The sequence below is a fragment of the Zonotrichia albicollis genome, chromosome 18 (genome assembly GCF_047830755.1).
Source record: "Zonotrichia albicollis isolate bZonAlb1 chromosome 18, bZonAlb1.hap1, whole genome shotgun sequence".
NCBI lineage: Eukaryota > Metazoa > Chordata > Aves > Passeriformes > Passerellidae > Zonotrichia > Zonotrichia albicollis.
Window position 1 is genome coordinate 11,325,605 of NC_133836.1, and position 20,212 is coordinate 11,345,816.

Genomic DNA, 20,212 nt, shown 5'->3' on the forward strand with positions numbered 1-20,212 from the left:
AGAGGAGTACCTGTCTCAACGCATTTTGAATAATTTTTAGGCTTCCCAGACCATCAGCTTTCCCTGCAGTGCATGGTCTCAGTGACTCTTTATATTGCAGTGATTATTTCTTGAAGAATTCAGTTGCCAAGAAAACATGAATTTCATATAAAAACAATCAGATAAATCATCAGAGCTGAGCAGTACCAGGAGCGTTTAGTGCTCTGAGAAAACTCCTGAGTACATTTTATATCACATGTCCCTTGAGACTTGAGAGAGAGGTAAAATACGATGTCTCAGTTTTGCTGTTTCTGACAAACAATTCTGAATCATATCAGTATTTACTGTGTTTGGAATGATGGTACTTCTGCATCTGTGTCCTGGTGAGGATTTTGGAGCTGACACATTCATGCATGGCGTGGCCCATGGCAAAGAGCAGAGTCACAGACAGGGTTCCTGTGCTGCTGTGGAAGATCTGATGTGTCAAGGTCACCCAGCTCTGATTACAGGAGTAAGAAGTGTGACCTGAGGCTATTGAATGCCAGTGCTGTACTTTATTTATTGGTGCTGGGCAGTGCCTGTATGCTTATGGATGTCTTTTTTCCTACAGGTGATTTAAAAACTCCCCCATCCCCATGGCTGTAGGTGGTTCCCTGCTTTGCTGCATGTCTACTGACAGGTGCTCCTAAGAACATTGCTTCATGTTTGAGATGTGTGGGTGCCTGTGACATGGCACTGGTGGATTTACCAAGAAGGAAAGTGCATTTTTCCATCACTGACTTGGACTGTGATAGGGCTCTCCTCCTTTCACACCTAGGCCTTCCCCTGGAGGAGCAGATAGGCTGTTGTGTTCCCATGTGATATTTCAAGGTGATTGACCATCTGCTACATTGGTTTTCTTTTTCTTTCAGAATCTAAAGGCCAGAAGCACAAAGGAATCTAAAGATCAGACGACGAAAAATTCCTTGGAAAGTGAGTGATCCATGGAGAGGAGGCTGGTCTGTCAGCACTGTGTGGAGGCTGTTGCCAAACCTCCACCCTCCCTTTTTCTTTTCTAATGCTGGAAGGTTATGGGGTCTGCTGGCTCTGCCTGGGAAGTCAGTTCCCTTTTGCTCAGTAGGCTGCCTGCCTGGGGAGGTGCCTCCTGGCTTCAAACCTCCTCAGTGCCTTTGTGCAAAGCCAGCCCAGCCACTGGGCTGTTGGGATTTTGAGAGAACATCTGCCCAAATACAGCCCCAGCAGTGATGGGTTTATGGGGGCATTTAGAGAGCCTGGTCAAGATCAGGTTCCACAGTGCTTGTCTTTGTGCACATGAGTAGAAGACCCCCCATGCTAGAAGGAGCTTCCACACTCACTGTTCCTGACTTTCCTGCTGCTTTGTTTCCACAGCTCTGCTGTACAAGCCAGTGGATCGGGTGACCCGCAGCACGCTTGTCCTGCATGTAAGTAACTGAAGGGGAGTTTTCAAACTTCAGACCCCTGTCCTATTTTCTTTGACCTTCACATTTTCCATGGAGCTGCAGGACTGCAAAAATAAACCTGTTGAGCTGCATAAGAGCCTTTTCCCTTTACACCAAGGAGATGGAGTCTATGGTAGGATGCTGCTATCTTTGCAGTGATGTCACCAAAAAGTGCAGGGTATTTTTATCTTTATCTAGAGATAAAGCTTTGCTCTCATCTGTGTGAAGAAGCTGGAGCATCTTGTCCTACGGCTCTGATTAGGGGTGCTCAGGCTCTCCTGCCATCCAGTGCTGCCTGTGACTGTGTTCTGTTTGTGTTCTGTCAGGATTTGCTCAAGCACACCCCTGTGAGCCACCCTGACCATCCCCTGCTGCAGGATGCTCTGAGGATCTCACAGAACTTCCTCTCCAGCATCAACGAGGAGATCACTCCTCGCAGGCAATCCATGACTGTAAAGAAAGGGGAGGTGAGTCTTCCTGTCTTGTTATTTTCTCAGTTTCTAAATACTGGTTATGTCTTCTCAGTAGAGCTGACTAGGAAGTTATGCTCTTAAGCTGTTTGTTGCTAAGATACAGTTTATCCAATGTCCTTGTTCTCTAAAGGATGTGATGCAGCTCCCTCTGTTTTCTGTTCAGAAAACAGTTTGGAAACCAAGAGGAGAAGTGTGATCAGAGTTTTGTCCTTAGCATTGTTATAATCATTTGTCATACGTAATTCCTGTGATGCACATTGCCATGCACTAAATGGATTTGTGTTTTACCTGCAGACTGAAACCAAATGGGAAGCCTAGGAGGAGAAAAAGATGAGGGAACATCAGAAGTCATGAAAGATTAGGAAAAGCTGTTTTCCAGCATCTTAATTTTCACCATAAAATTAATTTTCTGCATCTTTATTCTGAAGGAGAGTGTTGTAAATATGACTGGAAAGCAAAACAAATGGAATGGGTTGGGAATGCCAGAGAGATGATTGACTCCTGGGAGTGTAATATAACCCTTTTCAGCTCTGTAAGGAGCTGCACTGCACCCAGAAGGGTCTGAGATGTGCAGATCCTTCACCTGCCTGCAGTGTTGTGCAGGGAGACCATGGAGCTTCTCCGTGGTGGAGTCTGCATTCCTCAGTGGTTGATTTGGCTGCCTTGTAAGTCCATTAAAATGGGGTTCAGTCCCTCCTTGTAAAGAAAGGCCAGGACTGGCAGAAGGGTTGAGAGAGGAAAGGATGTAGGGAATTGGGCACAGAGAGAAGCAGCTCGGATAGTAAAGGTGCAAGAAGAGCTGTGGCAGCATTCCAGACATGGGCTGATCAGCAGTGACCCAAATTACCCTGTACAAAAACATCTCTCACAAAGCCCAGGAGATTGTTAAGATACCATGAACCTTCATTATTTATTCCCAAATCCTGACAGCTAAACATGCTTGCTTTTAGCTGTTAAACTGATTTTCAGCTGACAAAAGGTTTGCTGGAAGCTGCGGTTCTGGGAATTTGGTGCACTTTGTCCTGCAAGTCTTGCTCATTGTCTCATTTTGTCAACTGAGGACACTTCCAGCTGAGAAAAGAAGAGGAGGGGCTGAGCAATTGGAGGCTGAGGCAGAAGCTGAGCCATCAGTCAGCGGTGCCTCAGTGACAGGGGATGGCCTCGTTAAAGTGGCTGCTGATTGAGTCATAGCAGAAAGCACAGGCTGGAGTGCCCCTCGCAGGGGAGGGAGCAGTTTGTGTTCTCTGGTGTCTGTCAGCATCTCGTGAGGGATGCAGCCTTTGAAAGGTGTCATGCAGAATCCTAATGAGGAGCCAGAGCCAGGCAGAGGAGGGGGCTCAGGAGGATGATCCTGCTGATGGCTTTTGGAGCAGGATTTGTCAGATCTCAGAAAGCAGGAGGGGAGGCACAGGCTCAGCAGGCCTGGTCACACTCTCACTGTTCCTGCAGTGACTCCAGGTGTGATGTGGGGAGGGAGGAAGAGAACATAGCAGAGGAGAGGGCTGTGGGTGTGCTAAGGGACTGGGAAGCCTTTGTGCCCTTCCTCGCTGCACACAGCTTTTCCTGAGCCCAGGGAAGAAAAGGACTTGCCTTCCACTCTGGGAGTCTGACCGTGAATATTTGCTTTATTCAATATCCCATTTCTATCAAAGCAGTAGTGCCCCAGCTGAACCCTCTGTGTCCTGAGAGTAGGTATGCTCACTCTCCATGTAGTAATGCAGAAACACAAATCTGCTCCCAGCTACTCTGTGTGGGTTAGTGATGCTGTTCCTTCCTACAAGCTGCTCAGCTTGGGGTCATAACTGGGTTTTGTTTATGCCTGTAAATCTTTCCTTTTCTACTTATCCTTTCCTCCCACTCGCCTTGCTGGTGCTTCCCCCGGGGTGACAGGACAGTGTGTGGATTGCATCTCCTAATTGACTGCTCTCAATGCATAATGCATTTTTTATTTTAATGAATCACCAGCTTGCTTTGATGGCTTTTTTCATTATTTGTCTTCCTCCCATTGAAGTTTCCTTGGTGGAAAGGAAGGAGGGTAAAATAGCCTTTTCCTCTCATGTATTGCTTAGGTGCTGATCTCAGTTATCTTTTTTCACAGTGCTTGCCTTTTATGTGGAATATTTTTTCCTTTTGAGTGTATTGTGGGGAGGAATCAAATCTCCTTTGCCAGCCTCTTGCTCCAGCTCTTTTTTTCAGGATTGCTTTGAACTGGGGGAAAGCAGCCAGTTGTTAATCTCCCTAGTGACAGGCTGCTAAGGAGGGAGTGCAGGTCAGGAGAGAGGACAGGCTCATCAGCACAGTGTTGTTCTGTTTTGCAGAGGTGATTCCCTGCTTTGGGAGCACTGACTCAGCCTGCCCTGCCTGCTGGGCTCCCTCTGTGCTGCCAGGTGTCCATCCTGCACTCCAGCCCCCAGTTCTGCTGGGCTCCAGAGGCTTTGTTCTGATCTAGACTTATGCATAGGAACTGGGAGGTTTCTGTCCTGTGGTGTGATTTGCTGGGCTGGATGAGTGTTTCAGGTAGTGCAAAGAGATGGGAACAAAGGGAGTAAAATCCCTCCCCAGAGGGCCTGAAAGAGCTGCAGCAGGGAAGGCAAGATTGGTGCAGGGAGCCTGTGAACAGACAGTTTGGTCCTTGCTGAGTGTGGCAGATTTGCTGAGGGCCAGAGTACAGAGGAGTCAGCAGAGCCTCAGCCCCAGCCTGGCAACACAGGGGAGCCTTTGGGGTCTGTTTCCATTCAGCTTGATCCACCACATTCTCCTGCTCCTTATTTTCATCCCATCTTTTATTGTTTTACCTTTTTTACAGGTGTTTTATTAATTATCTACAGATATCCGCTTTGCTAACCCTGCATAGAACCAATCAAATGCACGGAGGGGGAGGGAGTCTGAGTAGCCCTGTGCTTTGTGCCCTGTGAGTGGTGGAGGCACCCAGCCCTTGGGGGCATGGAAGAGGCATCTTCTTGTCACTGCTGATCCTTCTGCACCACTGTTGTCTTGGTTTAAACAAGGAATGAGGTTAAGGTTCTGCTGGGGATGGTGCCTTGGGGGAGAAGGAAAACAAATGCATTGGGATGAAGGAAGTGCCACTGTTATGTGCACAAGGAGGGCAGTAAAAACCTTTTCTAGCCTTATTAACAGAGCAGCACTAGGTACTGCATGTTGGGTTTTTGTCAGCTAAGCCCAGATGCAAATTACTGTAATGCTTGTAGTGCCTGCCAGAGGTCAAGACTGGTGTTTCCAGCTAATTCATTTGTGCAAAGCAGGAATTAATGAAACAGCAAAAAATTGCAGAGTTCACTTGAGAGGTGGTGATCCCTTCCTTGACTGCTGCTCCTCTCGTGCTCTGTGCAGGGTGTTGTTCAGGGCAGCTCAGACCAGCCTGGGTGTGGTGGCTGCCACTCTGCCTTGGCCATGCTCTCCCACCCTCTCTGAAGTGTTCATACTGGTGTTTGTGTGATCCCACAGCAGCACAGAGGAAAGGAGCCTGGAGTTTTGGGTCACTGCTGGCTGAGTGGCTTCATGTCTGCTCTCATCAGCACTGGTCCAGACCCAGGGGAGCTGACAGCTTTTTTTGGGAACAAGCCCAGTAGATCACATCACAGATCTGCTTGTGCTACTGTACACCTTTGTCCTTGCCCTGGAGAGGAGAGGCTGCTTGGCAAGCTTCTCTACTCTTTCTAAATGTGGTTTTAAACTGCAGTCAAGAGACTGGCTAGCATTGCCTTAGGGTTTGTAGGGGACCAAGTGCCAGAGAAGGGAAAGCACAAAGGACATGTGCAAGGGAGCAGAAGTGCAAACTGAAGCCCTTGAAAAGCTGGAAGTGAAGCTGAGACACAGCCATGCACAGCGTGGGGCCTGGTGCCCACTGCTCCTGCAGGCCTTGGGCAGATGTTGGCAATAGAGCACTCAGAAATTGTCTTGGCTGCTTCACACTCTGTCTTACAGCTGGAGCCAGAGAGCTCCTGGTGACAGGAGCTTTGGGAAGAAGAAAGAGGCCATTAAAATGCTCAAAGAGCAGCCAGTTTCACTCCCTAGGCAGAGCATCCCTTTTTTTTAATATTTTTGCAGTGCTGGTCTTGCAACACACTTACACACACGAGGAATCATTTTCTTCCTACGCTCTGCAGAAAGCCAAACCACCTCTTCCTCACTGACATGTGCCAATACCCATCTCCTGGTTTTCCCCTCCTCCCTGTGCCTCACACACGTCCCAGCCCTTCCTGGGGCTCTCACCCACGCACGCTGCAGGCCTCTGCTGTCAGCACATGGGATGAGCTCCTTCCTCAGCACACAAGTGGGGAGATGGCCTTTTGTGCAGCTGTGGGGCTGCTTGAGTAGGTTTTTTAATTCCACTTTTTGTCATGTGCCTCAGACAAGCTGGCCACACTTCCTGGAGTTAATCAGTCTGTGACAGCAGCAGGATTTATCATATGCAAACAGCACAAAAACACTGTAGGATGAATAGATGAGCACACAGGTAGTCGTGAGCTTGCTGGCAGAGGAGGGGAAGATGCTCAGTGACAGAGGTAAGAGGAGGAGGAGGAGGACAGCAAAAGCAATCCAGAGAGGATAACCAAGCTCTGGGAAAGGTACAGGGAGAGCTCTTTTGTTCAGAGCACTGAGGTGGGTGGGAGAAGAAGCAGATGAAAACATGCAAAGAAAAGCAGGGCCTGGAAAAGAGATGTGGAACTTGTATTGCACCAGTACAGGAGCTTTGCAAGAGCCACTGAAGTTAACAGCACAGACCTTGTGTGAGAGATTAAAGATGATCCTAATTCACTCTATTATCAAGATTTTTCTCCCACACTTCCTGGAACATCTTTCTGAAGCTGAGCTGAGCTCCTGTGCTGGACACCTGCCAGACCTGGGGGCTGTCTGTGGAAGAGAGGGGATCACTCTGCCACTTTCCTGCCACTGTCACCCTATCACCCTGATCTTATGTTCTCTTGGATGTGTATTTGGTGTTTCTGTAGTCTGTGTTATTTCAGAGTATTTCAGGAAATCTTTAGCACCTTTGGTTACTTTAACAAACAGAGTAACTCTGGGTAGAGTGATGGTTTCCTACATGAGCTATTATATGTCAGTACAGCAGGCTCACCATCCAAAAACCCTTGTGTCTCAGCAGACCCCATTTAACAGGAGCCACCAAAGGAATAGCTGTTGGTGGCCCTGGGTGGGAGGAATTGACCAAAGTCTTGGTTCCAAAACTGCAGAGCTGAGGTGGCACAGGCCTCTGAGTGGCACAAGGCCTGTCTGAGGGGGCTGCTGGCTGCCCCAGGCTGGGAGAGGATGGGCTGACTCATGTCAGGAGGGCCAGGAAGGTGCCCTTTGCTCCCACACTGTGGGGTTTGGATCTGGTAAGCCATTGGGAAATCCTTTTATTGTTTCCCTCTGACCTGCTGAACCTCCCACAAGATGACTCATGTGCAGCAAAGGATGTGCCCCTTTGCTGGAAGTGCCCCTCCTCAGCTCCACGGATGCTGAGCAGCCTGAGGCATGCCTGTTTTACTCAGCCCTAATGAAAGTTCTCTCTTCCAAGAAAAGCTGGTAGTGAGGAGACATTTCCTGACTTGATCCATAAATGTTTTCTCCTGTACTCTCCTCCCCAGATGCTTGGTTGGTCTTTTGGCAGTTCACCCCTGCTGCTTGCAGGAGGGACACCTTCCCAGCTGGCTGCCATGAGCAAGGAGATCAGAAGAATAAAGGGTTCTGGCAAGCTCCACGTTTCTCTCTGACAGACTGGAATAAATCTCTTTCACCTCTTTCCTTCTCTTCCAGCCAAGCTTAGGAAGTACAGGCTTGTCCTCTTCCACCCAGCTCTCCCTGTGGGACTTTCTGCTGCCTCAGGGTTGCACTGTGTCTGTCAGTGATAGGATTGGGTTGCCAGGAGTGCTAACCCAAATAAGCCCAGTGCCACCTCAGCCCCAGATGGGAGTGAGAAGGTTGTTGGGTCATTTGGCATGGGCTGGCTGAGCTCTCTGCTCGGGTTTGGGGGAGATGTGCTCTCAGCAGGGTGCAGGGCTGGGCCCTGGCTCATCTCACACACTGCCAGTGCCTGGCAGAGGCAGCCAGAGGGTCAGGCCAGGACTGTGCCCTGTCAGTGCCAGGCAGGGAAAGGACAGTGCCACCTCCTGCTGGGGAGCAGAGATGAGTAAGCTGTGAGAACATCTTTACACCTACGAACAATGAGCAGAGGTTGAGCTGGCAGCAAGCAGCTATTCTCATTGCTCCAGAGGAGCTGAGCTGATTTGCAGTGTAATTAATATGCATCAGATCTAGAAACCTGAGATCAGGGGTTTGGCTTGCTCAGAAAATCTTTCCCTGCTTATTATTATTGCTCCCAAATGAAATTCTTTGCAGGAGTGGAGAGTGTTCTTGTGCTACTGACACCATACCTCCTCCTGTTTGTTTATTTATTTTCAAAGCTCAGTGTTTGTAGTTTCCTGTCTGGAGCTTGCTCTCCCAGGCAGGAGGGGAAGGCATGCTCAAGTGCCCATCAGCAGCAAAGGCAGGAGGGCAGGCAGGAGTTCTCTCAAAAACACTGAGAAGAAGCCAGGACGATCACACCCACCTAAAAATAAACACTAACATATGTACAGGCCTTTGTGAGCTGAATCACTGCTGGATGCCAGAGCTCCCCAGAGTCCTGCCCCGGGATGGTGCAGCAGTCTGCCAGGGAGCAGCCTTGCTTCTGCAGCTCTGGGAGAGGTGCAGCTTTTGCTGCTGTGCTCACAGATTTCCAGGACCTTTGTTAATGGAAGGCAGCACCCAGATGAGCTGCTGACACTGCTCATGCTTTTGCAGGTAGCTGTGGTGCTCTTGTAGCTGCAGACAGGAAAATGCAGCTCCTAGTCCCTGTCAGGAAGTGTAGGGTGCTGTGGGACAGACTGTGGAAAGAAGAATTATGTCTGCAAGGGCATTTCTTTGTCATGTGTTCCTTGCCATGATGCCTGCTAGGCTCAGGACTGATGTGGTTTGTTTAAATTTTGGAAAGCCAAGATGGGAAGAATGGTAGGCAGGAGGAGAGGCAGTGTGGGGGTTTGCACTCCCGCACCCTTGGCAGGGAATGCATTCAGGGTTTGTTAAATCATGCAACAAACAGAACCCAGGGGCATCACCTGAGAGATGGAGGCACCACTCGTGGTGAGGGTGTGCTGACCTTGCCCAGGGGAGCTGCTCTCGTGGTGCTGCCCCTGGAAACCCTTCTGTGTGTGTGTCAGTGTGGGGTCCTGAGCCTGGGGCTGGGCAAGGCTGGCAGTGAGGCAGCTGGGGAGGTGCTGGTGAGCCCTGGACAGGGTTGGCAGGACTCTCCTGTCTCCAGCCACAGCGCTGGCTAGGCAGATGTGGGATGTCTGATATGTTAGGGATGGCAGAGGAGCATCCTCTTGGCTGGAACAGCAAAGGAAGTACAGGTCAGGGCAGAGTTCCTTAGCATACCTTAGCACGTGTGGGGAAGCTGATGGTTCCTGCTTGTACTGGCTGTGAAGTGAGGCAACACTGACAGTTGTACGTATTGGTGGAAACAAAACCTGCCCAGAGCTGAATGCCCTGACTTCTGCTTAAAATCAGTGGGAGGTATCTGTTCCAGGTGTTCACTGAGTCCTGCTGATCCTGACAGCACAGGCAGGACCTGAGAACAGAGCAGGGCATGAAACTCTTGTGGTGGTCACTGGAAGGAGCACACAGCCACCTGTCTGCATGCCAGCATTCCAACCTTTGGGCTTTTTACTATGGAGTCATCTGTCCCACCCCTCCCCCATAAGGGAATTAGAAAAGCAATGTTCTGCCTACCAATGTGTGCCCCTTCTTTAGGAGGCTGTTAAACTCTGTGGAACTAGAAGCAGGATTAAAGGCATCAGAGTTGTGCAGCTTCTTTGCATCTTCTAGGTTTGGGGAAACTTTATATGATATATAAAGGAGATTCCAATAGGCAGGCACATGGTGATGGTACATCCAGATGGTCCTTTTAAAGCACAGGCTGATAAGGGACTCCTGAGAAGTTTGCCAGATACACATGTCCAGGAATTATCCCTTAACAGCACTTGCAATGAAGAAGCAGCCATGGCGTTCAGCTGTTAACGTTCACAAAGTCGATCTGTGAATGGGGGAGAAGGGGTCGAGGGGAGCTTTGCTGTCCGTGCTGGGGTGGCTGAGGCTGCTGCAGAGGCGGGGAGGTGACTGAGGGAAGTGGCTCTGGGAGAAGCGGTGTGTGCTGCTCTCTGCTGGCTCGGGAGGGGACCGTCCCCTGGCAGCGATTCGGGGCCTCTGGAGCTGGGCAGTGACCCACAGCAAACTGCACTTGGGCTCAGGAGCGGGTGATGGAGAGAAGCCCGAGGTCTGAGCCAGCACCAGGCTGGGGGGAAGATGCATGGCTCCTTCTGCCTTTGGAGAGAGGGCTGCAGCAGGGGGCAGAGGGGACAGCAAGGAGTATTTCAGAGGCTTTTTCATTTTTCTGAGTTAGACAAATATACTGAATTTGCTCTGGGAGGAGTCGAGTTTAAGGACTGTGTTGCCCCAGTGCCAGATTTGGAGCTGCTATTGCACTGGAACATTATTTGGAGCTGGTATTGCACTGGAACATTATTTGGGGCTGCTATTGCACTGGAACATTATTTGGAGCTGGTACTGCACTGGAACATTATTTGGGGCTGGTATTGCACTGGAACATTATTTGGAGCTGGTATTGCACAGGAACATTATTTGGAGCTGGTATTGCACTGGAACATTATTTGGGGCAGGTATTGCACTGGAACATTATTTGGGGCTGCTATTGCACTGGAACATTATTTGGGGCTGGTACTGCACTGGAACATTATTTGGGGCTGGTATTGCACTGGAACATTATTTGGGGCAGGTATTGCACTGGAACATTATTTGGGGCTGGTATTGTACTGGAACATTATTTGGGGCTGGTATTGCACTGGAACATTTCTCCTGTTTTTCCCCAGCACCGGCAGCTGCTGAAGGACAGTTTCATGGTGGAGCTGGTGGAAGGGGCTCGCAAGCTACGCCATGTCTTTCTTTTCACTGACCTCTTCCTGTGTGCGAAACTCAAGAAGCAGATTGGAGGGTGAGAGTTTCCTTTTGGACTTCATGCTTTGCACCTTGGCTGCACCAGAACCCTGGGCTTAGCCTGTAGTGTTAGTTGTGTATGGATACCCCACACCTGGGTAACCATCATGCGCAAGAAGCAGTTAGATAAGAAATTATCAGCAAGATAGGAATGTTTACTGTATGAGATCCTGTCTAAGTCCTGACCCCTCAGGAAAGGTAATTCCTCCCAGCCCTGCCCTGAGCCTACCAAGGAGAGCAGGAGATGTTGTAGCTGCTGGTATTCTGGACAAATATCAATCATTTTTCTACTTCCCCTTTCTTTTAATAGGTGACATTTTTCACTTTTTTTTATGACTAGGGTTGTTAATTTTGGTTTTGCAGCTACAGCCCGTTAACAGTTTTACAGAAAAATGGCAAAGGTGCAGTAAACAGACTATGTGCAAAGCCCAAAGTGCAGTTATTAAAGCAGTTTTGCTGACAATTTTCACATGTGAGTGAGGCAAACCATTACCAATGCACTCGCCTCAAACAGGGCTTCTCTTCATTTGGTAAATGCTCTTCTGGGAAGACATCTCTTATCTTCTTGCCCTCGTCAAGCAGAAATGTTATGCCTGCCCTTTTCAAAGCATGTGCTTGTGAGGAATGAACCTTCAAAAGAGTGGGACATTCCCAAGAGTAGATGTTCCTGACAGCACAGGTGAAGAGGGAATAAATGACATGAAACACTTAAGAAGTGCTGCTTATCCTGGTGAATCCCTGGAAAATTGCAGCTGTGAGCTGTAGTTTCTCTGCCCTGGTTGGGTTACACAGAGGTTTATATACATTGGCTTATCTGCCCCAGCCTGGTCATGAGAGACTCAGGTTCAGATCCCAGAGGGCCACCAGGTCACAGGTGTGGCACAGCTTTAGAGCTTTGCCACACCAGAGGCTTCAAAGAGAGAGCACACAGGACCAAAATTGTCTGCAGGAGATGGATGTGGTCCTTAGGATGAAAGAACTAGATAACAAAATGAGTTGCCTTTTTAAAAATGTTCTGTAGCAGCTCCTGGCCCTGCTAGGCTGTCTTGCTGAAGAGCAGCCTGTTGCCAGACTTTTTCCATATGGGAATCACAGTAAAGTTGGGCCAGTATCTGCATCCTTCTGCATTATAGCAGGGGAGAGCTTGTGGGAAGGGCTGGGTGTTGCCAAACACCAGTAGCAGTAAAAGGTTTGGACCTCCTGCCTTTCAGAAAAAGCCAACAATATGACTGCAAGTGGTACATCCCTCTCACTGACCTCAGTTTCCAAATGGTGGATGAGTCTGAGGCAGTGCCCAACATCCCACTGGTACCTGATGAGGAGCTGGATGCCATGAAGATCAAGATATCCCAGATCAAGAACGACATCCAGCGGGAAAAGGTAAAGGAGTTGAGCACTCCAGGGCAGTGCAGACACAGGTCTGTGCTCAGAGGAGGTGCTGGGGCAGCTCTGCCAGGGCTGCACAGGGTGGGGAGCCAGCCCTGTTCAGCAGGGGCCTTGCTCATCCCAGTGCACAGCCTGGGTGGTGCTGCCCTGTGAGGAGGCAGAGACAAAAAGACCCCGTGGTTGTACCCAGCAGCTCCTCTGTTCCTGTGAGCATCCATGTGCAGGGCAGGGATCTTATGCTGCAGACATGAAAAGGACTGGGAGTGTTATTTGCCAGTTTCTGGCTGTTAAATTATGATCCTGCCAGTGAGTTTGGTCAGAAGCCATATACTCTTAAATTTCAGCAGGCTCAGTTATGCCTTTGAAGCTTTTTCCTACTTCACTGATGTCAAAGCAGCAGCAAATGCATAGAAAACAGCAATTATGCTGACAGTCAGGCATGGACATGGTGTCTCTGGCCCAGGCTTCTCTTTGCTTGCAAGAAATATTTTCTGAGAGCTGTTAGATCCCAAACCTTCCTGAAGCCTAAAAGAGAACTAAGAGTTTGAACACTGTTGGTATGTAGGGCAGGATATGAATAACATTGATCATGCTGTGGGAAGGTTATTCCCCACATTTCCAAAGAACATGCTTCTGCCTCACAGCCCTGGCTGGCTTTCAAAGAGGGCTTCCTGGAAAAAGTAAGGTATTAGGAAGAATTGTGGAAGCTGTTTACTCAAGCTGCAGGTGTCTAAGGTTCGTGCTTTGGTGCATCAATGCTAAGCAACACACATGGCTGGGTTTGATAATGGATTTTATCCAGGAAAAATCATATTTTTAGCAGACTTCTGATGAAAATGGATCAGTGGGTGGTGAGTGGGAGAGTTCTGGGTGGCTTCTACAGAAGTTCCTTAGAGTCTCCTTAGTTAAGGACACTTGGAGGACCTGGCAGTGCTATGGCTGCCCAGTGACGTGATGCTACTGCAGCCTCTGGAACAGAAATACAGGGTACAGCTGGGACAGTGGCCACACACCTCTGCACTTCAGCTGGGACAGCTGGAATCAGGGAACAGTGCCCCATCCATGTGTAGAGATTGTGCAAATTACACCTTTCTGAGCAGCTGGGAGTCCTGTGGATCCTGTTGACAGTATTTCTTCTGCTCTGGGGCCATTTACCTACTCACAGGGTGGATTTCAAAATTGCAGTTTGTGTGAATGAGGGCAGATTTGAAGAATAACACATGTCCTGTGCTCCCTCTCTCCCACACCCTTCAGAGAGCCAATAAAGGCAGCAAGGTCATTGAGAGGTTGAAAAAGAAGCTGTCGGAGCAGGAATCCCTCCTGCTGCTGATGTCTCCCAACATGGCCTTCCGCGTGCACAATCGCAACGGCAAGGTGAGAGCAGCATCCCCCTCAGGGCCAGAGGTGCTGGGGGTTTGTGTCTGTGACTGCACCTGCTCCTGCACATGAGGGCTCTGTGGCCTCTGCTGTGTGTCCTCAAAGCAGCAGCCACCTCACCCTTGCTGTGCCAAAGGGTATGATGGCATCCTATAAGGCTGTGATTAATTTGCATTCAAGACTGGCATTTAAGAAATAACCATAGAAATGAATCCCCTGGTGCAGCATTTCACTGCTTCATCAGTGTCCAGGCCTGTGCTGGAGGCTTTTGGCATTCCTGGTGCAGCTGAATTCCTGTTGTGAGGAATAGCACAAGCTGCCATGGGAGCTGCTGCAGGGCCACAGCTGCCCTTGGCAGGGTGGGGCTCTGTGAGCCCTGACTGTCCATGTTGGTACCATGGGCACGGTGCCAGAGCCCAGCCTGTCCTGACAGAGATGTGGTGCAGGGTAGGTGGCAGCAGTGCCAGCAGAACAGTGTCCAGCAGTTTGCACTGGGGGAGGGTGGAGCAGGCAGGCCCTGCCCTCAGTGGTGCATCACACTAATGCATGCCCTGTTTCCTTCTGTGCTCCTGGGCAGAGTTACACATTCCTCATTTCATCGGACTATGAAAGGGCAGAGTGGAGGGAGAATATCCGGGAACAGCAAAAGAAATGTGAGTATCCCTCAGCTGTCATTGGTACAAATGCTGTGATCTTAAGAGAGCAGGGCTCCAGAGGATAATGTGTGGGACAGGCTTCCCTGCCAGAACAGAGATCTGCATTGAAATCCACAGCATAATATGGTCTCCTGTCTGAGGCTGTTTGGGGAATTTCTGCTGCAGCAACATGTGAGGAATGTGTAGAGACAGCAGTTAGTAAGAAAATGTGTGTAGAGATTCTCCCATTTACCCTAGAGATCAGAGCTCAGTGCAATTCCAGGTAGGGGGAAGAGCTGAACCCTATCCCCTGGCTCCATTCAAAAGAAACTCAGTTACTTTTATGGCATGGTGTTTTTAACTTTGCAAGGAACTAAGAACCTCTCTATTTCCTGTGAACCATCCTGATGCTTGGAAGAGTAACTGAATATGCCCCAGCAGAGCTGCCTGCAGCAGCAGCAGTGCTGCCCTGAGCACCTTGGTGCTGCTGCTGAGCAGTGCCCAGGGAGCTCTGTCCCTGTGTGCCCAGGATGAGGGCTCATGCATCCTGCCTTTCCTGGAATTTTTACTCCTCCCTCTTGCAATCTCCTTGGCAGGCTTTAAAAGCTTCTCACTCACATCAGTGGAGCTCCAAATGCTGACAAACTCCTGTGTGAAGCTTCAGACAGTGCACAACATTCCCCTCACTATCAATAAGGAAGGTAAGACCTTTGGGTTTGCTTTCACATGGTGCAGCTGCAGTGGAACTCTCTCCCTGCCTGATTTTGTGCTTTTCCCTAGAGCTGCTCTTACTGTTCCTTTTTGCTACAGGTTGCAGGCATCCTCCAGTGTACATTAATAACTATTAAATGGTCCTTGCATGCAGCTGTTGTGCAAGGTATTGGAGTGCCCGGTGGAGTCCTACCCTGGGACAGCTTTGAGCTGTGTCTGAGAATCCTTTGGATTAACACCAGTTGGCCAAAATTGTGTCAGGGGCCATCCCAAATTACTGCTTAATTTGCTAATATAGACTTAGCCACTATAATTTACTTTTTCTCCTTTGAATTTCTTCCATACTGTCGTGCTGATCCTAGAACTGTCACTGTAAAAGCCCCCCAGTGGCAGAAGGAATCACAGGTGCCAACTGTGGAACAGTCTCTGTCTTGCTGAAGTGGTTGTTACTTGCTCCTGCCACCCTTGGGGACAGTTCACCTCGGCTCATTAACCTGTGTAATATCAGTCTCATCACTCTCACTCTTGGCTCTGTTTTGAATGTAACAAAATCCCTTGGGTGTTTTGTACAGATGATGAATCCCCAGGTCTCTATGGATTCCTGAACGTCATTGTCCACTCTGCCACGGGGTTCAAGCAAAGCTCAAGTGAGTTGCAGTTCTGGGGCACACAGGAGGTACTGACAGGGGGTAGATAAGCCGTGTGCTGGGACAGCTGGGCATGGATTCTGTGGTGGTGGTGAGGAGGAGAAGTGTTTTGGGGAACTGGAAGTTCTACTCTTAACTCCCAAAAAGATCAGCATCAAGGATCAAGCACGCAGCATTTATTGTTAGGCTGAGTCTAAGCAGTGTTTGCTGATTACCCAGCTGCTTTAGAAACAAGTCAGCCCTTATTCTCAATTCTTTCAGCTGTATTTTGTTTTACAAGGAAAGAATGAAAGGTGTTCTCTGGCATCCAGAATTTTTTGTTGGGAAGAAAGTGGTGTTGAAATTCAGGGGAATGACTTGACAGAAGGATCAAAAAAGGTGACAGAACTTCCTAAGGACAGCTGGGCTGATCAAGGTGATGAGATTTGTATGGGATGGTGTTACTGGTACTAATACAGAGATGATGGAAATGAAGGCACTTGGTGCAGCTGATGATTGCAAGTTAGGAGATTCTAGATATGTTTTTAAAGTTTTTGTCTCCCCTGTGTCCCCTCCTCAGATTTGTACTGCACGTTAGAGGTGGATTCTTTTGGGTATTTTGTGAACAAGGCCAAAACCAGAGTTTACAGAGACACCACAGAGCCCAACTGGAACGAGGTGGGTTTGATTTTTCTTGATGTGACTCATTCCATGTGCCAAACATCAACACATGATGGGTAGCAGACCTGCCAGTGAAGGAGGTGCTGCATGCTCAGCACTTGTGCTGCACATGCTGCTTCTCACAAAACACTTTTCTGCCAGGTTCATTTGGCTGTCAGAGCTTGCAGAAGATTTTCTCTTGGATTAGTGGTAGTGAAACAATTTGATATAAATGAGTCTTGTCCAGTATTTCATCTTTTAAACAGATTAAAGCTTGACAATTTTTTTTAAAGACATAAGTAAAAATATGTTGAAGGAGATGGTTTTGTTTATTTGTTGAGAGGGGGAAGAATCAACTATAGACATTTTGCCTGTTTACAGCCATCTCAGACCTGCTGGTGAGCAAAATTTCTTGCATGGAAGAGCAAATTTGTGTCTTTGAATAATGCTTTGCTGAGATCTGTGAAACCTGACTAAGGAGTGAACCATCTTAGTCTCCAATTTGACCATCTTATAGATACAAAATACAAATTCTGCTTATTTCTAGACCAGTTTCAGTATGGAGGAGGTTTTGGCCAGCCTTAAGTGTTCTTCTGATGAGTATTAAAGAGTCTGTATTGATTATTCTGAGACTGGTGTCCTGTTGTGATGCAGCCATTGCTCTTTCCTTTCCTGGTGCCCTGCAGGAGTTTGAGATTGAGCTGGAGGGCTCCCAGACACTGCGGATTCTGTGCTATGAAAAGTGCTACAACAAAACCAAGCTCACCAAAGAGGATGGGGAGAGCACGGATCGCATCATGGGCAAAGGACAGATCCAGGTAAGGCTGTGCTCAGCTCATTCCTGATACCCTTACTGCAAACCATCACAGCACTTTGAATCCTGCTGTTCACCACAGAGGTTTTTTTCTGCCTTCTGGTTGTCTCAGCATTGAAGATTTTTCCCTCAGATAGTGAGGGACACAGTGTGATTCACAGGCAGGAAATCAGCAGCTTTGTCCCTCTTGCTTTGTGCCCTGTGCCTACTCCATGGAATAGCTGCTTGTTTTGATCTCTCCTTTGCCCATTAACTTCAAAATTTCCACACCACTGTATAGGAAGTGCCCCTGGGCACTGGTGAGGATGCTTCATTTGTGACAGGAGGATGCAAGAATATTCTCTCTACTCTGGAAATCCTGTGCACAAAGGCTGCCAGCTGTGTGTGCTGGAAGTTGATGGATGTGTTGGCCAGCCCTGGGACAGCCTGTCTGTCCTAGTGACTGCCATGCCAGAGTGTGGTGGCCATGACAGCATCTGAGGAACATTCCTACTGCTGGGAACTGGCCTGGGACACTTTGTGTGGCAGATGTGTAATACAGTGGGGGAGGTGATGATTGCAAAGGGCTGCTGCTCTTGGGGAGCTGCTGTGTGACACAGCACTAAAGCTGGATGTAGGAGAAACCAGGCCTTGTGTGGAGGAAAACGTGGGGAACACATGTCCCCTATCCTGTTCCAGTTTGTTGCACTGTCTGTCCACATCTTTAGGAGGTGTTTAAATGCCTGCTCTGAGGACACATTCTTTGTGTTGGAGTGGCTGTTGAACAGAACAGGGACCCTGTCCAGATGCCTTTTCCTTTCTGGCATGTTTAAAGATCTCACCAGCTCCCCTCCATTTGGGTCTGGCTGTTCCTCTCCTGTGGATGACACTTTCCCTGGCCAGCACTGCAGTGAGGGCCATGCAGGCCAGGGCCATTTGTGGGGCTGCAGAAGCAGCTCAGGGTGAGGGTGGCCTGTGGGATCACATCCCCCCTTTGCTCTGGCAGGGTTCATTGCCTAAATGACTGATCAGCCTCTTCCTCCCCTCTCTCCTGGTTTCAGAGAGAGCTTTTGTCTCAGATGCATGGTGGGATGTGAAGGGAGCTGGTGTGAGATCAATAAATGCCAGCACAGGCTGCTGTGTGAGAGTCTCAGCTGACCAGAAATCCCTGTGTCCCTTCAGCTAACAAAGGCTGTTTTCCACAGAGCTGAGCAACTACAAAAGAGCAACTCTTCAGCCCTGAAATGCCCTGGAGATTTGTGTGCTCATAACAGAGAACCCTGAAATCACTGACCTGATAAATTCTACAAATATGTTACATAGAAATATTATAGAAAAACAAAATCTTTCAAAATTTGGCATTTTTTTCCTTCTCACAGCTGTGGGCATTTTTATGCACAGCAATTTTATATTCTGTAAATATATTTTATACTTTAGTAAATAAAAATACTTTTTGATGGCAATTAAATATTAATTGCATCCTGATTCTTTTAGAGAAACCTAGACAGTGGGAAGGTTGAAAAATCAATTAAAATGTTTTTAATCAATATACAAATGTTGCATTCTGTTGTATCATAAAAGGCACATGCAAAAGCTCTCTTGGTTTCTCTAAATCCCCTTTGCACTTTATAAAGAAACTTGATGAATTGCCAGAATAATCCCTTAATTTTCAGCGATTTCTGTCCCATCATGGATTTCAAACACTATTGAATCAAATAGAAGTCATATGACAGTCTAGTAAGATTTTGAATTGATAAAAATTTTTAAAGGCTTTGATTTTGGTTTAGTTCCTTTTTTGAAGTAAACACCATTTCTCTATTAAGAAACCATAATAATACAACAACAAAATCTGATTACAGCCTGAAGGTTGGCTGTTCTCCCAGGTGCTTTTGTATCAAATTTTGTTTGCCATAGAGTTTGTAGTTTATCCTGGGTTTCTGATTTGTTGTTGCACTGTCATTATTCAGCCCAAGTCTGTCTGTCTAAAGGCAAGGTCTGTGAGGTTGGGTGAGGATTTTTGTTTCATAAATTCCTTTTAGGTTAAAACTCTGGGAACATGAAGAGTCGTGTCTGCATCCTCCTTTGATAAAAGCAGAGAAGTTTCTCTGTTGGCCAAATTGCAGTGTATTGTTAAGCCATGAATTATTGTAAATATGCAACTTCCCACTACTGGGAATTGTGACTCACCAAATACTGAGCCTTAGTGATGAAGACAATCAAGGAGACTGGGACGGTTTTGGCTGTAAAAATGTTTATTAAATCTCTCCGTTACATAATGGTAGTGAAGGAAGGAAGGCTGGAAATTGGTCCATGTCACAAGTTTCCAGGAATGGGCAGCAATTTTAATAGCTCCCATTGCTCATACTTTCTTTTCCTATGGAATATTTTGTTTGTCTGTCTGTACAGCCAGATGCAAGAGCTGCTTCTTTCCTGCCAGTCTGCAGGGTTATCTCTGAAGCATAAACCCATGAGGTTTCAGTGTACAGAACCTCCTGTAAATGTAGGAGTGAAGTCCTCAGCAGAGCTGGGCACAGCAGTGCTGAACTGACTGGCACACGTGGCTGGGGGCTCCTGTGCACCTCAGGCATGAGAATTACTATTCCTGAGTTCACTGGGAAACTGGAATTACTGGGGAGCTGGAGGAGGACAGAATGGACAGCACATGATGGGAGGAAATGTGAGGCTTAGCTCAACTGTGGGCATAAGCCCCTCTCATTGTGAGCACCCTGGCTTTTCTCTTTGTTGTTACCTTGCAGTCCATCTCTGGCACTTGGCTGGCCCCTTGAATTGTGCACTTCCTGTGGCAGACACGTCCCCACGTTTGGAGTGCAGCAGCCTTTGTTTGGTGTTGAGACTGCACCACTGGGCACATTTGTCAGCAGGACCAGCCTGGCTGTGGGAGCTGTGAGTGAGGTGATTCCTCACCCTGTGATCCAGCTCCTCCCACTGGTGCCTCCCAGAAATGCCATTTCCTTGGCTGTTTTCTTTTTCTGCATGATCAGCTCAAGCTAAATATTTCCTTCTCCCTCACAGCAGTGCT

The 20,212-nt window shown here is 48.2% G+C and overlaps 1 protein-coding gene across 1 annotated transcript in view; it reads left to right on the forward strand.

Moving 5' to 3' along the window:
* BCR (BCR activator of RhoGEF and GTPase) overlaps window positions 1-20,212 on the forward strand; it is a 100,008-nt gene that overhangs the window by 63,564 nt on the left and 16,232 nt on the right. The window contains exons 7-17 of the mRNA XM_074554125.1: window positions 891-951; window positions 1,369-1,421; window positions 1,766-1,906; window positions 10,861-10,982; window positions 12,196-12,364; window positions 13,625-13,744; window positions 14,325-14,400; window positions 14,979-15,083; window positions 15,666-15,740; window positions 16,300-16,397; window positions 17,066-17,197. Coding sequence (XP_074410226.1) covers window positions 891-951; window positions 1,369-1,421; window positions 1,766-1,906; window positions 10,861-10,982; window positions 12,196-12,364; window positions 13,625-13,744; window positions 14,325-14,400; window positions 14,979-15,083; window positions 15,666-15,740; window positions 16,300-16,397; window positions 17,066-17,197 — 1,152 coding nt within the window. The remainder of the gene's footprint in view (window positions 1-890; window positions 952-1,368; window positions 1,422-1,765; window positions 1,907-10,860; window positions 10,983-12,195; window positions 12,365-13,624; window positions 13,745-14,324; window positions 14,401-14,978; window positions 15,084-15,665; window positions 15,741-16,299; window positions 16,398-17,065; window positions 17,198-20,212) is intronic.